The 17,018-nt window shown below is 32.8% G+C and overlaps 1 protein-coding gene across 1 annotated transcript; it reads right to left on the bottom strand.

Annotated features, from left to right (window-relative positions):
* Window positions 1-2,896: 2,896 nt before the first annotated feature.
* On the bottom strand, window positions 2,897-5,512 carry LOC149158019 (leucoanthocyanidin reductase-like). Its single transcript, XM_089437697.1, has 5 exons — window positions 5,179-5,512; window positions 4,054-4,191; window positions 3,670-3,907; window positions 3,367-3,570; window positions 2,897-3,177 (listed from the first exon to the last, which is right to left on the bottom strand). Exons 1-5 carry the CDS (start codon window positions 5,356-5,358, stop codon window positions 2,936-2,938), a joined length of 1,002 nt encoding a protein of 333 aa, XP_089293823.1. The 5' UTR covers window positions 5,359-5,512; the 3' UTR covers window positions 2,897-2,935.
* Between the last annotated feature and the right edge of the window lie 11,506 nt (window positions 5,513-17,018).

Here is a 17,018-nt window from a genome sequence, read left to right as displayed (position 1 = left end):
TAAATATCTTGTTCTAAGTTTTTGTCGAGACAATTCTTATCTATATTATTTTCTTATAAAAAGAAGAATTGATAGGTGCAAAGTAACAAATTGATATATACATATTCTTAGCATTAATATCGAAATATCCATCCATATGTACTAATTAAGAGTGTCTTTATTATGAAACCAAATGCGATGAGATGTTCTTTTTTACGTAACAAGCTATGCCTCCAATCCCCCTGTAGGAGCATTTCTTATTCCGTGTTGACCACAATATAAATCCCTCAATGTGATGAACCTTAGATTTTTCATGCTCCTAAGTTTCAACCATAAATATAATATCAATTTACTTAGGATCTAGCTTAATATAGACCCTTTGCTCCATGGAAAAACATGATAGTTCCATGCGATGATCTAGAGTGTACCGAATTCTTATTTATTATTATCCTTTTGGTATATGCCCCTCATAATAGTTTTTTCAATTCCTAATTATTGTCCATTTTATTTCCTTTATAACTTCTTTTACCTTTTGAACTTCCCTCATTCTACTTGGTCTTATGGAATGAGGTCTTTGTTTATAAATATTCTTGACCCTTTTAAGCTAGAAGTATGTTATATTTATGGCCACTAGATCTTATCTGATCATGAATCAACCTTTTTTATGTTTAATAATTTTTCCCAACCTCTTTGCTTCTATGAAGTTGTTTCAATTTTTGATTTGTTTTTTTAGTTTTCCTTAACTATTGCCAATATGTCTTCATCTTTTTACTTTTTAATACAAAAAATGATAAGGTTCAAGGCTATTTTGTTACACTCATGGTATAACTCTATGAGCTTATTCATTTTCTCTTTGGTGGGTTAAGTTATGCTCCAAAATATTTAGAGCTAAATTGCAAAGTATTTACAACCAAATTGTTCCATAGTTTTTCCTCCAGCTTTTTAATCTTGTCTCTAAGATTAATATTTTCTTTGAGCTATTCTCCTTGGGTTTATTGTTTGTTTTCTTGTCCTTGGTTTTCCAATTCTTACAATCAAGCATCCATTTCCTCCAACCAAATCTCCACTCCTAATATTAAATTATTTATTTGTATCAAAATATTGTCTTATAAGTAAATAATTGATTATCAAAGATTGCTTCTAACTATGTTTGAAGTTTGATTTCTATCTCTTCTCCACATTTTTCTAAAGAATCTAAATGTTCATATGATTATCTAGGGCTATTTTTCTAGCCCCCACCCCACAAGAAGATTTTGACGTTTGTTGTGACCTATAAGTATTTTTTGTTTGTTTGCTAGGTTATGTGAGTCTTGAGATGACTGACACACCTAACTTGTGGCTTGAGTAGTCACAACCCAGGGGCATCTAAGCCATCAAAATTACCCAAGGACTGCACTCGACTTGGGCCACACCAACCCTTAGCATGGTTGGATTTTTGCCCATACGACTTTTGAACCAGTGACGTTTACACCATTAACTGCCTTAACATAACTCCCTCTCACTGTTTGCTCTATGCCTCGTGGGCTATTCTTTCTATTTTTTAAATTAGAACATCTTATACTTTTTTATCAACACACTATTGCATCATATTATCCATTTGTATATTGTTTGAAATCTAAAGAGGTTTGGCAATTAATATATTATTGAGATGATAGTTTGATATAAGGAGAAAAAAGAGAGATATATAATCATGTTTTATTAAGTTATTAAAATGAAAGGAAGTTTCAAAATTTAGAAGGTAGGGGTTTTTATTATTGAAATGTTCAAATTATGTAAATGAATAACATTCTCTAATGACATCCATTTCAATATTGACTTTAATGATAATATAATATAAAAATATTTAGAATATTAATTTTAATAATGATATAATACAAAAGGATAGGGTGCATTGAATACATTGATAATACAATGAAAAATAATTCACTCCACTCCAAAAGGCATGATATCAAGAAAATCCATATGGTATATTGATTTTAATATAGAATGTTAAAATATATAGACAAAGTTAGAATTATGGAGAAATATACGAGGTTAAAGAAAGAAACTATTAATATTGGAAAGCAAGAAAAGTAGAGTTTGAACTTCAATTTAATATTATATAATTTCAAGTTAAAATTTGAATAGTTTTCCAAATCAACATCTTAACACTTATGAGTAAAAGGAAAAAAACGAAGACATATGGAGATTGGTCACTACTTAATTTATTTAGGGATACTAACTACTATTTTACTATTTACCTTTTTTATCATTCAACATTAATACTTTATTATTGTTAACTTCAATCTTTTTATAACTTTTGAATTATCTTTTTTAATAATGTTTAGTAAATTAGAAATGATCAAATTGATTTAAAACATAGACAAATATATGTAGATGATGATCTATAATTTGGATGTGATCATATAATCAAAATAGATTTATCTTAACATGAATCAATCATAATTAGAATGAGATCAAATCTTTTGAGATTTTCAAATCTTTAGAAGTACAAACCTTTCATTAAATTTTTTATCTTTAAAAATTTAATCGTTAAAATAAATCTTAAATTAAAATCAATTTATAAAAAAATCAATTTATAAAAAAAATATTTTTAAAATTTAAATAAAAACTATTTCTTAGCCCAAAAACGTTGATTACTTCTAATTAAAAATAAATAAAACTTAATTAAAAACCATTTTTAATTTTTTTTTTAATTAAAACTTAATTAAAAACCATTTTTAAAAATCAAATTTAAAGATCACATTCCGCAAACCATGGTGATTTCACCTCTTCATCCTTCAACTAAGTTCACATCCTCGTTCTTGAATTATTGCTCACATAGTAATACATAATATAGATCAAGTTTATGGGATGAATCGAAGTTATGACGTGAAGGAGCTTCACATATGCCCATGTCTTAACTTTTTGGCGGCTATTGACATGGCTGGCAGGCAACCAACTGAACTGCCTCCTTTCAATTTTCTTCAAGTTGAGAGGTCAGAGGCAGAGAGAAAAGACTTTCTTCAAGTTCAGAGACAGACACAGGGAGAGGGAGGTAGTTATCGAAGAAATCTTCTATGGAGGTGTAAGGAATCTCTGGATAAAGTTGGCACACCTCTGCATCATGACGTCCGTCTATCTCAAAGTTATACTGGCATCCCTTTATGAAGATGTCGTGTGTGAGAGAAGCCACAATGCTCTCTGGAATGCTGTTCTCTGCATTTATCAAATAATTTGAGTGAAGAGTTGCTAGTTTCATCTTTATATTGAGCGTAGATTTTGGAAATATTTAAAATCGGAAAGAGATGAGTAAGGTGAAATTTCGAAATATTCCTAAAATCTACCATAAAATTAAAATCAACTAATAATTTTTTATATATTTTTTCATATGCAACATACACATACCCTCAGCTAAATCCAAAAGATCTTGTTCAGAGATGTATACTCTAGGCAAGGTCCTTCCGATCTTCTTCTCCCATATACCTGCAAGCTCGTTTATAGTCAAGAAATTCTTGGAAGGCCGGAAGTGGACACATTTGTTCAGAGTCCTCGCATCCTCCAGGGTCTTGATGGTGTATTTCCCAATGTCAGCTCCAGTCACAAAGTAAGCTGTGTTTGAGTATATACAGTTATGGTTAATAACTGCACCTTATATTTTTTCAATTTTTTTCCAAATAACTATATGATATAGTAACAGAGGTGCTTTACCTTTCACATTCCCATCTCCATAAATTTCAAACTGTTGTGTGGGAGGAGGAATTTGAGAAGGATGAGTGTGATAAAAGTAAGGCCAGCCAGATATGGAGTTGCAGCAGATATATGTAAAAGGAATTTTGGCTGCCTCCACAGCCCGCCGAATTGTTCTCTTCTCCTTGTAAAAGGTGAGCCCGGGCTCCACCGGCTCGGCTCTGTCGATGTCATGCCCAAATTCTGAAGGAAGAAACCTCTGCAACATATCTCCTCATGATGATCAGGTTAACACAATTAATTTAAATTTGCTTATTTGAGGGAAGCCAAACAAATAATGATGAGTAAATTTTTGGAATGTTATATAATTTAGAATCAAATTCAGAATCATCTACGAATACTAACCTTAACAGCTCCATCTAGTTCTTTAATGGCATCCACAATCTTGAGTTGGTCTGTCACCTTTGAGCCCCCCATGACAGAGATAACAACTTCTATGCCCCTCATTGCATTCAGCAAGGAGTTGTGGTCGCTCACAGAGCCCTATACAACCATGGTATCAAACCAACATGATATTTTGTTGGAGCATAACCGAATTCCAGATTTTAAAATATTCTGGAAATTTGATGAACAGAAGCTAATTCAAATAGTCAACCTTGCTTCTATTTATCAGCATAGATTCATCTTAAATTCGGATCTAACATGAGCCTAGAGGGATCCAATTTCTTCGCATGCAAATTTTTTTTATGAGCTGACATTATTTAAATATTTTGTATAATTATTTATTTATTTTTGTTTTATTTTTTTTGGACAGACATGAGCAAAATTTCAACTTTGATGATGGGCAGACAGGGTTACACATTATTCTGGGCTGTAGAATGATCCTCTCGGCTCAATTAACTCCCTATGTATCAAGTTCCGAGAATGATCAAATCTCTCAAAGTGCAAGTCTATTTTTTGAGTGCAAAACTTGAAAAAGATCTAGAATTAAGATGATCCAAATTAGTTTAATTATTATTAATTATAATTATTAATTTTGTTAAATTTTATTATTTTAATTTTAATTCAATTTTAATTTTTATATAATTTGACAAAATCAAATTGCTTAACATACCATAATCTTACAACATTTTTTACATATTAATGAGTCACTCTTTGTTTTTTTTTTTTTTTTATATGAATGACTCTGTGACACAACAAATTTGACATTTTTATTGGAGAGGATCTCTTATGAGAGCCAACTTGATATTATTTTGAAAAGATTATTGAAATCCTGAAATTAAGAGCAGGTCTGGGCCCAACTAACTTGACATTCTTTAGAAAAGAGTATTCAAATCATGAAAATTTCGGAACAGTATATTATAAGTTAATTTAATAAAATTATAAAAAATATATAAAAAGATGTGAAAACCTGAATTATTTGATAATTTGACAGGATCAAAATTAATCAGAAAGGATCAAAACACAGAAGACTTAAGCTACGTTACTCAGAATTAAAATAAATTTACGCTACAAAATTGGAAAATATACATGAACAATGTGAACACCGGAGTCCTTCAACTGTTGGATCCGTTGCGCTCTGGCGGGATCAGAAGCAGTGCTAGAGCGAACAAGAGCATATGTAGGATGACCAGCAGCTACAGCCGCTGCAACAATAAACTGGCCTATGTAACCAGTGCCTCCAATCACCAGTATTTGACTGCTAGCCATGGAGGTGGTACTGCTCGCTACAGTTGAACAATAGACCTAGACCTTTTTCAATTAAGATCCTATTTTCAGAATTTTCAGTCTCTTAGGTTAATTTTATAGCCATGAACCTGACCAAGAATCCTTGGGCCATTGATGATACGCGTGTTTCTTGCTGGCTGTCAATTTGAACTGAATCGTGAATTCCGATCCTGGACAGGCTGTAATCCGCAGATAAATGCGGAAAAATGGCAGGCCAAATTTTTTTTGGGTTGAGTAGGTTTGAGCATAGTCCAGCGCTATTTATTATTTATTGGATGGAAGAAGACTAATTTACCATAATCTCACCCATAACATTTGAACCTGTAATTAGCAAGAACTACGGTAAGTAAACATAGATAGATCATAAATCAAGACAGACTCCTCTCATTAATTAATTAACTGATTTGTAGAAGAAGTGTTGTTCTTTTTCAACTTCAGGGAGATCCATGGTTGATTCTGCACGCTTTCACCATTTCCGTTGTTCGATGAGTGGGAGCAGCCTGTGACACGCAGAGCTTAGAAGTACACAAAAGCACGTGGTTTCATACGTGTTAGGTTTTGTTTTCAACGATCACGAACCGATGTTGATCCACTCATGTTCCTCGTGGGCAAATTATGCCCATGTGAATTCTCATCCACAAGTCATGGCGTTGATTTTTGCATTGAAGAAAATTCAAGAACCACACAAGTCCACATCAAAAAGATTATTGTCGATCGATTTTGGATCCTGCAATGCATATAGCTTGCATATCGATTTTGGATCCTGCAATGCATATAGCTTCCATATGGCTAGATTATGGGAAAAAATATATTACTAGCAATGTTGTTATATAGAAATCTATGCATTGTGAAATGTGGATAATATTTATTCAGTGATATGTAGTATAATATTGAATGTATTATTAAAAAGGTATATCATGTTAAAAGTATGTGTTTTTTTTGTTGTTGAAAAGTTAAGTTCAAAATCTTAGAGATGGAGTAATTATGTATTATAGACAAATCCAGGTGGTTCCTTGTTCCATAAACAAGAGGTTTCATATATTAATTTGGTGACCTTAAAAGTGGTTAATAATAATAATCTTAAATCATTTAAGAATACTTAAATTCGAAGGATTATTATTTTAAAATTCAAGCTATGACTAAATATAAAAGGTTGGCACCTAGAATGATATAAATATACAATTATTATTTTTGAAGCATTAAAGAATTGACATTTAAGAATGGTATAAATTTACAATTAAAGTAAATTCTTAGGCTCATTGCGGTGTAGATGTTTGGTCCCCACAAGTCCCAAGGTCTATTCTCGAGCAAGGCTATGTACTCACTCTTCCTTGATTCCTACAACATGCATCGATCATAATAAACATTTTATCATACATCTCAAGTATCTAAAATTAAAAAATCATAAGAATTAACTAAAATATAACCTTATTTAAAATATTTATTATTATTATCACTTAATTATTATACAAATTAAACATATATACATTTAAAAAATATATAATAAGATTATTAACTATGGATATTCGCCCCCATTTTATCATGGAGATTTTTAATTTGTAAATAGACTTTATTACAATACATGGACGAATATCATGGTTTATTAGTACCTCATGCTGAAAAAATCATAACTTAATTCATATAACACTTGTTCATATGACATTTTTTTAATTAATTAATTTAATTAAAGAGGCAAAAAAGTTATAACTACTTTGAAAATAAATCTCAGCCTTTGATTTGTGTATACTACAAAGAATATTTTAGAATATTCTATGAAGGTTTTTCCAAAGAAAGAAAAAAACGAACTTTTTATTAAAATAAAAAGTTACATAGTATATGCATTAAGCATTCAATTTTGTTGTATGAAAGAAGATCATATAGCCCACAGGATACAGTCCTGCCTAAAAACAAAAAAAGAGAGTGCCACTCATGTTATTAGGAGTGCAGAAAACAAAAAATACAGCTGGCCTAAGCCTTCCTGCCTTTTTTCTTCTCCACTTTTCGCCAACCATCCATGTTGTGAGTGGAGTCAATAATGGCAAGCTGGTTTTCCTCTGTGTTCATTGGCTGTTCCTTATCTGAATCCGATCCTTCAGGACTGTGAATTCATTTATTACCACTTATTTCCAGCTGGAGTTCTTGTTCCTCTTCCTCTTTATTCTCTTTTTCCTTATTGTCCTGAGCTTTATCCTTTGCTATATTATGTTCTTCTCTCTTTGCTATAAACACCTTCTTTAATGCATCATCTATATTCTGCCATCCTTTCGGCTTCCTTTGTTGTTGCTTGCTCTTGTTGGGGCTTGGGCATGCATTGAACAGATGACCTGTTTGTTGACATCCCCGGCATCTGAAAGCTGTGTTCTCATAGTCCAAGGGTTGTTTCCACTGTGTATTATTGAAATTCAGAAATATGCTTTCAGGTAGTCCTCGGCTGAGATCTACCTCGACACATATTCTGGCAAAAGTAAATATTCCTTTTAGATGTCTCTCTGCATCTATCTTTAAATGTCTCCCCAAGGTATTTCCAATAGCTGTTAGAGCCTTTGGATGCCAAAAATGTAAAGGGAGGTTATGCAGCCTAACCCATACTGGCATCCTTGATACCACCATGGTATTGGCATCAAAGTCAGGAAACCAAGGGGTAATAAAAAGTCCAGCACTGCCCCAGAACCATGGCCCTTGGTTGAGAACTGTTTCCTTTTCTTCTTCTGTGTGAAAGCATACTATAAAAAACCCCTTAGGATATAGGTAGATTTGGAAATTTTTTGTCCAGACCGAATGGATCCATTGATACAATACATCAGTTCTAGGCCAAAAGCCATTAAATCTACAAATAACTGCCTTTTTTTGTAGATCTGAATATATATTATTTACCTCTGGTATTTCGATGGAGATAGATGGGCTCTCCGGAATTTGATCTACAATGTACTGCCCCGGGGGTTCAGTGCCAGCTGTGGGGTTTTTCCCCTTGCCCTTTACTGCTTCTTTGAAAGACCCTTTGCTTTGCGAGCTAGTTCCAGTGCTTTCGGCACCTCCGCGTAATCTCATATTGAGAATGATTGTAGAGCCTGACTTGATGTTGTAATCTTGCATGGTTCTGCAGTCCTGCAGCGATCTGCCCTCATTTAATAGGTGTTGTTTCCTAGCCGAGTAGCCAGTCTGTTCGGCGATGAATCATATATATAGCCTTCTTAAGTTTTTGAAAATATTTGGTTGTTTCTTGAGTCCAATAAAATGCTTCCTTCTTTAATATTTTTGTTAAAGGTGTGACTATTTGACTGTAACTATTGATAAAATTGCGATAATCAGTCTGTCAATCCTAAAAATACACTAAGTTTCTTCAAGGTTTTAGTGATTGGCCACTCCATCATAGCTTTATTTTTGTTAGGATCCACCTTTACACCTTCATGAGATACAATATGACCCTAATATTCCGCTTCTTAAACCTCAAAGGAACACTTGGAAGGATTTTCATATAGTTGTTGCTCTTCTAATAATTTTAAGACCCTGTTAACATGTTGTACATGTATTTCCCAAGTTTGGTTATATATTAGTATCTCATCAAAAAATACTGACACAAATTTTCTAAGGAATGGTTTGAAAATAGAATTTAACAAGCTTTAAATGTTGAAGGTGCATTAGCAAGCCCAAATGGCATAATTAAAAACTCATAATGGCCTCCATGTGTTCTAAATGTTGTTTTGAGAATGTCATCTTTCCTCCTTCTAATTTAATGATATCCCAAACAAAGATCCAACTTAGTGAAGAAAATTGCTCCATGTAATTCATATAATAATTAATCAATGATAAGAATTGGAAACTTATCTTTGATTGTCATTTTGTTGATATGTCTATAATCTAGACACATATACCATGAGTCATCCCATTTTTTAACCATCACCATTGGTGAAGAGAAGGAACTTTAGCTAGTTTGAATGTTGTTGGCCTCAATCATTTCTTGAATTAGATGCTCAATCTCACTTTTCTATGCATATGGAAACATGTAAGGCCTAATGTTAGATGGTACGCTTCTTGGTTGCAAATTAATGGCATGTCCATGATCCTAGATAAGTTGAATATCGATAGAAATCTCTCCATATGCCTTCAATTTGTTGTGGATAACTTTTTGTATATTCACTGGAGCAACATATATAGACGTTTGAAGATATAGTGAGCACAATTGTGAAATTACACTTACATGAAGTCCCTTTTCTAAGGGAATTATCATGAAAATATCTTGAAAATTAAGGGCCATTGTTCCCAGTGATTGTGATCATTGGCCTACTAAGCAACATCAACACCACCCATTTAAATTGAAATCATGGGACTATCCAAGTAACACACCCCATATTGAGCTTAATACTATGGCGCTTCCTTGCAAAATTTATGGTACCTCCATTTGTAACCATTACTTGAAACTTTGGTATTGGAAACACAAAGCAATTGAGAGGGTTTTCTAATTTGTAATTGATCAAGTTATGGGTACCACTTATATCAATCAACACCATTACCTTTTTCATTTTGATGTACCCTTCTATATTGAGGTTTGTGGAGTATTGATGTTATCCAATGAATCACAATATATCATTGGGGTAGTCTCTTCTAGCTCTAAATCTTGTGATGGTTCCAATTCTTTACCTTTTTTCTTTTCACAGTGTATGTGGAATAATTTATTCTCACCACATTATGCCCTTATTGTACTTTTCAGCATAATTCAAACATAATCCTTTTTCTTTTCATTCATCCATTTGTTGAGGAGCCAACCTTGTCGATTGAGTGAGGTTTGGAGAGGGAGCATGATGCTCTCTATAGTTGTTAGTGACCATTGACCTAGTAGCCATATTTTTACTTTTAACCTTCCTTGCTAGGTCGAAGCTTGTTCTAGGGATTTAGGTTCAAAGAGATACACTTCATGTTGGATGCTTTCCTTTAAAGTTTCATAACTTGTGGATAACTTTTTGTAGATTCACTAGAGCAATATATATAGATGTTTGAAGATATAGTGCAATTACACTTACATGGAGTCCCTTTTCTAAGTGAATTATAATGAAAATATCTTGAAAATTAAGGGCCATTGTTCCCAATGATTGTGATCATTGGCCTACTAAGCAACATCAACGCCGCCCATTTAAATTGAAATCTTATCCAAGTAACACATCCCATATTGAGCTTACTACTATGGCGCTTCCTTGCAAAATTTTGGTACCTTCATTTGCAACCATTACTTGAAACTTTGGTATTGGAAACACAAAGCAATTGAGAGGGTTTTCTAATTTGTAATCGATCAAGTTATGGGTACCACTTATATCAATCAACATCATTACCTTTTTCATTTTGATGTACCCTTCGATATTGAGGTTTGTGACAATAAATCATTGGGGTAGTCTCTTCTAGCTCTAAATCTTGTGATGGTTTCAATTCTTTACCTTTTTTCTTTTCACAGTGTATGTGGAATAATTTATTCTCACCACATTATGCCCTTATTGTACTTTTCGACATAATTCAAACATAATCCTTTTTCTTTTCATTCATCCATTTGTTGAGGAGCCAACCTTGTCGATTGAGTGAGGTTTGGAGAGGGAGCATGATGCTCTCTATAGTTGTTAGTGACCACTCACCTAGTAGCCATATTTTTACTTTTAACCTTCCTTGCTAGGTCGAAGCTTCTTCTAGGGATTTAGGTTCAAAGAGATACACTTCATGTTGTATGCTTTCCTTTAAAGTTTCATAAAGATATCTAATAGCTTATCATCTGGAATGTCCTTTACCCTAAGAGTTATCTTTCAATTTTGTTGAATGCTCTCTGCAATTAGACATCTTTGCCAAAGATTTGTCAATTGACTAAATAATGCATCTCTCTTAATATCCCCATAATGTGCTATCAATTCATCCATAAAAATGGATAAAGAGTCATTATAATCCTTTTTCCATCCACAAAGGCATCTATACCATATAATTTTTTTCACTCTACATACATGGATGCAATAGTTACCTTTTGAAGGGTTGAAACTTGGTGTAAACCAAATTATTGCCCCATCTAGAATGTTCATGTTATAGGATCTTTTCCATTAAAATTCCTCGAATCGACCTTTGGAATGAAGTAGTTCCTTCTTTCCACATTGAGCCCCTAATGATGTGGATTTGGAGGCTGTAGGGTTTGCATGAAAATGGATGACATGGTAGCTTGTAACTATAGTATTTGTATTTGTGTGTTTATCAAATCATCCTTTGTTAATGACTTATCACCCAATTCATTAACTCTCTTCTCTAATTGGGAAAGTTGGTTATGTATCTCTTCACTTTCTTCTCAAGTGATGCTTTAGCTATCTAGATTTTTAATTCGTGAAGTAATTTTTGGATATTTCTTTCGAGCCATGTGAGAAAATAACAATTCTCTTCTTTTACCTCTTTATCTTAAATTACCGTTATCCTTCATGCATAGGCTTATTGGAAAACATTATCGGGTCCTGAGGACAAGGGAGTATTAGGTGATATATCTCTCTGATATACGTGTGGGGTCCAATAGTAGTACTTGGTCCAATATCTCAAGGCACTATCTAAGGAGGCTCAATCGTGCCTTTAGTTGTACTACTCGACTACCCAAGTACTAGAGAATGATTTCCTTGAGTGTTGTTCTTACTGTACTATAGCAACATGATGTCCCATTAGCTTATCTAAATATGGTTTTAAGTATAACTCAAGGACTTCCTATATTCCTAAAGGTACATGGAAGTAATATTATGTAAATAGGTATTGTACGATGTGATACTACCCAAATGGGTACTAGTAGGGATTATAGGGGTTTCCAACCAGGTGAAATTAAGTTTACTTCCTATTTGTGTTCTTCCTTAACCAATATTTACCCATTGAATGATAAATCACTATGTTATTTAAAAAAAATGAAACATGCCTCTAAAAAAATGAAAAAATGTGGTTGCTAGCCTCAAGAAAATCTCTTGAAATCACTAGAAAGTAGCTAATGCAAAGTAGAGTTTGAAGTTGAAAATGTATAATAACTTATGCAATGTAGAGTTTGAAGCTCAAAATGTAAAATGATCACAACATCTACATTTATTCTCAGATTGGATATTGTGACCCCAATTATGAAATTCCACACCTTTTATAGATATATTGGTAATATTGTAGATCTTCCATTCATAAGTTATGCCAATTGTAAGTTACGTACATTTCAAACCCTAATTGGAAATTATTGGGATGATTGACCTTTATCCTAAAATATATATGAAACTTGAACCCTTCTAAGTTTAAATTTTTGGCTTGTAGTACTCTAATATGACTTATAAAACTATTCAAACTTTCACAGTGTAGAACTTCACAAAAAAATGCTATAACAAAAATTACACAACGATTATTTTTAAAACTAATTTCAAAATTAGTCACAAAACCTATCTTCCATAGGTTATATCTCTGAAAGTATAGGTAACTAGGATTTGAAATTTTTACCATTGGTGCTATGATAATTCTACTCATTCTCCACAAAATTTCACTATCTGAAACTTTCCAAAAAGAAAGTTACAATGAAAAGTCCAATATGATTCATTTAAAACTGATTGCAAGGTTAGTCACAAACCCTATTTTCTATAGGCTATATCTCATAAAGTAAAATTAATCAAAACTTGAAATCTTGATCACATGTACCATGCACCTTGATATTTTTCTCATTCACCTCAAAATTTCACCATCTGAAACTTCCCTAAAAACAATGTATAATCAAAATTCCAAGATGTCCTAATTGAAAGATAAAAACCCTAGGATATTATGCTTTGAAACCAAATGTTATACAACAAATACCAAAATAGCTTGAAAATCCAAACTCTTTGAGGAGACAACCTCCTTTTATAATAGAACAATGTACAATAATGAAAAAAATGAAATGCTCCTAAGACTAGGTCTCATTTGTGTGTGTGTGTGTATGAGACAAAGGGTACAATGAAAGGTTATGGATGACCTACAAATATAACACTAAAAGTGTAATGACTCAATATATAGAGCTTAATAAGGGGTTTAGGCTTAACATAGTGCTTTGTCTAGGGATTAACACAACATCTTTATTTGAGATTCTAAAAAAAGATAATGAAATTGTAAAATAAGATATTGAAATTAGTAGCATGGAACCACAACAAAGATGAATAACCACCTAAAATCAATGGACATATGCCACATCTATGTTAATGTGTAGCCTCTTTGATCATAGATCACTTCTAAGAAATATGGTGAGAACTTACAATCACATTAGAAGGTGAAAAAGGGTGAAAGATATATTTAATGGTGCCATCAACTTATGTCCCATCCATACACATCCAAATAGGCGCGGGACATGAAACCGAGAAATATGACATGTACCATCAAGAGTTGTCCCACCATGTAGTACCCCAGGTTTACCCTTGCTGAAGTATTTATTTTTAAATTAATATTATGGATACATAAAACTTTGAACACTGTGAATAGAATTTAAACATTGATAATTTGAAACTATGTGATATTGTAAATATTCTTTCTTTATTTAATAAAATTAAAAATAGCTTTATGACCTCATTGCAATAGGATAAACTATGAGTTTATGGGAGAATGAAGTAGATGATTGTTGTCAATTTAAAAATGACAAGTGGCAATGGTGAATAAATTTGTTCCTTGAATTAAATGTGACATGGGGGCATGGTGGCAAAAAGATAGGGCCACATGTTCCAGTCTTGGAGGTGGTTAGATGATGGCAATTAAAAGTCCTAGGAAAATATTTGAATTAAGGAGAATACGTGTATGCTGTGGAGATTGTTTTTGTTAACTGTTGAGTACATTTGTCAAAAAATACAATTGGAAGGGATAGTTATCAGAAAAGTGTAAGTTATTATTCACTTTCTACAAGCTATCTGAGAGCCTAGAAAGAAAAAAGAGAAGGAAAAGAGGATAATTTATGTTCTGAGCACTGTGTAAGTGCCATGGAATTTTTTGGGAGCAATTGAAAGCTATTGATCCATCCCTATAAGCTCATAGTCTAGGCTAGGAGGGTGTCAAGAGCACGTAAGTTGTTGGCTATTCTAAGACTAAGGCTAGGAGGAAATTGGTCATCAAGCTTTATTTCCCAGGTTTTGTAATTACTATATTCATTTTGATAGTTTGAAAATTTATGGTAAAGAGCTGCAGTTATAGTTAGAATAAGTTGCGTATTTTATAAGTACATTTGAAAGAAAATTTATATTGATAGTTATACTCTAGAAGTGAAGAAAAGAAATATGGAGATATTATGTATTTTAATGTTATATTCAAAAGAAGGACTTAGTGATCCATAAATTGTTGTGGATATTCCACTAAATAGTTTATCACAATAGATTTGATAAAATTATATTTCAAATATGAAATTCTACACTATTACAGTTTTATTAGATTTCTAGATTCATTGTTAATAGTGCATGCATACGAATTAAAATGATGTAGAAAATAGAGAACAACCAAATAAAAAATCACACACACATTTGACAAAATATATGCTTTGGGAAACCCTGCTGGAAGGTGAGGCTGCTCCACTCTCTTTCTTTGAATGGAAATATGGCCATGAGTACAAATAAGTATGGCATGTGGCCATTCATTGCTACAACGCACAAATCCTCTCTGTGTGCTCTATCTGCTACCCCTCTCGGCTAGTTTTGCTCAGTTATGGAAAAATGCACTCGAAAGAATGGAACCCATTTTCCTCCTAATGGCTCGGTTATAACACAACCTGATAACCCACTAGTGGTTAGGTTTGACTACCTCAACTCTTAACTAGAGTTACAATATAGACTCTTCTAGAGCCTTCTACATCATAATCACGTGGCTATCCCCCTTTTCATGAGTAATGGGGGCTGATGTGGCATCCTCTTGAATTATGGTGGTGAAAACAGGATGGTCAACTTTTGAGTGGTATAACTTTCGCATATAGACTCCAATTGATGTGATTATTACGCCGTTGGAAAGGTCTCTATGTGTAGAATAGAAAATAAAGGTGCAACGCTAAAGAGGGCTAAAAAATTTTACCCCAAAAAACGTCATTTGATGCCTCAAAATACTCTTGGAAAGTTTGAGAACTTGTTTTGCCAAACTGAATACCACTAGTAAAAATGTTCCCATGAGTTGATTCTTCCACTTTTTCTACTCTGAAAACGTCAAAATGGATAACAAACAATATAATGATCCAATTTGAATCATTTAAAGTTGTTTTGTTTAAAAAAATAATACTAAAATAATTTCTAATTATAGTTGAATGAATATTATAATATGAAAGAAATACTTAAGAAGAGAAAAACTCTGAAAGTGTGTGTATAATAGTTATATAGGCAAACAAATAAAATAGAGGATTAAATATTATCAACGTCGAAGAGTGATAGAGACAAAGACTCTAAAAATGAAAGGGGTTTGAGGGTCGAATCCTTCCCTGAGGGACTTCGAGAACCAATTTCGATTTGGGTTGAACCAAACACTTGTGAGTTATACATAGAAGCCAAGGTTACATATCGTCCTCGAGAGTAGAGGAAATGCTAGCATGGAAAATTCCACCATTAAATAATAACTAAGAACTCGCATACCTGCATAAGCTAATGTTGCATCATTAGTAAATGTAGAGAAATATTTAAACACTATAAACATCACGTTGAATGTTATGAAGAGCAAGATTGCTGAAGCTTACCATGACACACAGAGCCAAAGAAAGTTGTAGGTTAAACCCTCCATTACGTCTACAAATCCTGAGGGATCAATAAACTGTGATTGATCATTAAGTAGAAGCAATTCTTGACTGGCGCGAAACTGCAGTACCATATGGGAGAGTGAAGAATCAATACGGCCTGAAAGACATGTCAAGGAGTTGAGCAAGCTTTCATTTGGCATAATTGTCGAAGGATCAATGTCATATTGACAGATCTTGACGTAAAAATAGCCATAATAAAAACCACAATAATAACTAGATAATTAATGAAAGATTATTAGTGGAGATCCATGTCAGAACTTCGACATGGAGGAGTATGAAAAATCTAAATAAACAAAATTTAAATTTTAGACTTCAAAAGAATTTTAAAGAACTATAGAATATGATACTAAAATTAATAAGAGAGAGACTCCCCAACAAAGATATACGAGGGAATTTATAGCTAATGAAGTAATTTAATATCCACATGAAATAAATGGGCATAGGATGCACTAAGTCAATCTATACCCTTTTTACTCACAGATCATATAGAGAAAAATATGGAGAGTACTTGGAATAATAATGACAGGTAAAGAAGGAGTAAAATGTGTATTCAACAATGCTATTGACCAATATTTGGTCTAAAGACATTAGGTTTCAACATATCTAAACATATATTAGAGGATCAACTTTCCAACCTAATCTTTTTTTTGGTCTAAAGACATTAGGTTTCAACATATCTAAACATATATTAGAGGATCAACTTTCCAACCTAATCTTTTTTCAATCTACAAATAAAGCAAAGACAAAGTTATGACAAGTTCACATAACCATTTCAACATCTTTTTTACATTATTTGTTATATTAATATATCCTTAAACTTTTGAAAGCAATTCACTAGTTGCACTAAAAGGCACTTTATATAGCTTTGTATGAGGGATATCTCTGATTCTTTACCTACTCA

This window comes from Pinus tabuliformis, chromosome 5_2 (assembly GCF_031772625.1).
Source record: "Pinus tabuliformis cultivar Carrire ecotype Pingquan chromosome 5_2, CPIR1, whole genome shotgun sequence".
Taxonomy (NCBI): Eukaryota; Viridiplantae; Streptophyta; class Pinopsida; order Pinales; family Pinaceae; genus Pinus; species Pinus tabuliformis.
The sequence above is the reverse complement of the archived record's forward strand: the minus strand, read 5'-3'. Positions and strand labels throughout refer to the sequence as shown.

Bases quoted from the DNA above. Each gene is read 5' to 3' on its own strand.
- LOC149158019 (XM_089437697.1), bottom strand. From the start codon at position 5,358: ATGGCTAGCAGTCAAATACTGGTGATTGGAGGCACTGGTTACATAGGC. The intron at 4,192-5,178 runs GTATATTTTCCA...ATGGTTGTATAG, and splicing joins CCGGTGTTCACATTGTTCAT to GGCTCTGTGAGCGACCACAA. The intron at 3,571-3,669 runs GTAAAGCACCTC...ACTCAAACACAG, and splicing joins TGGAGATGGGAATGTGAAAG to CTTACTTTGTGACTGGAGCT.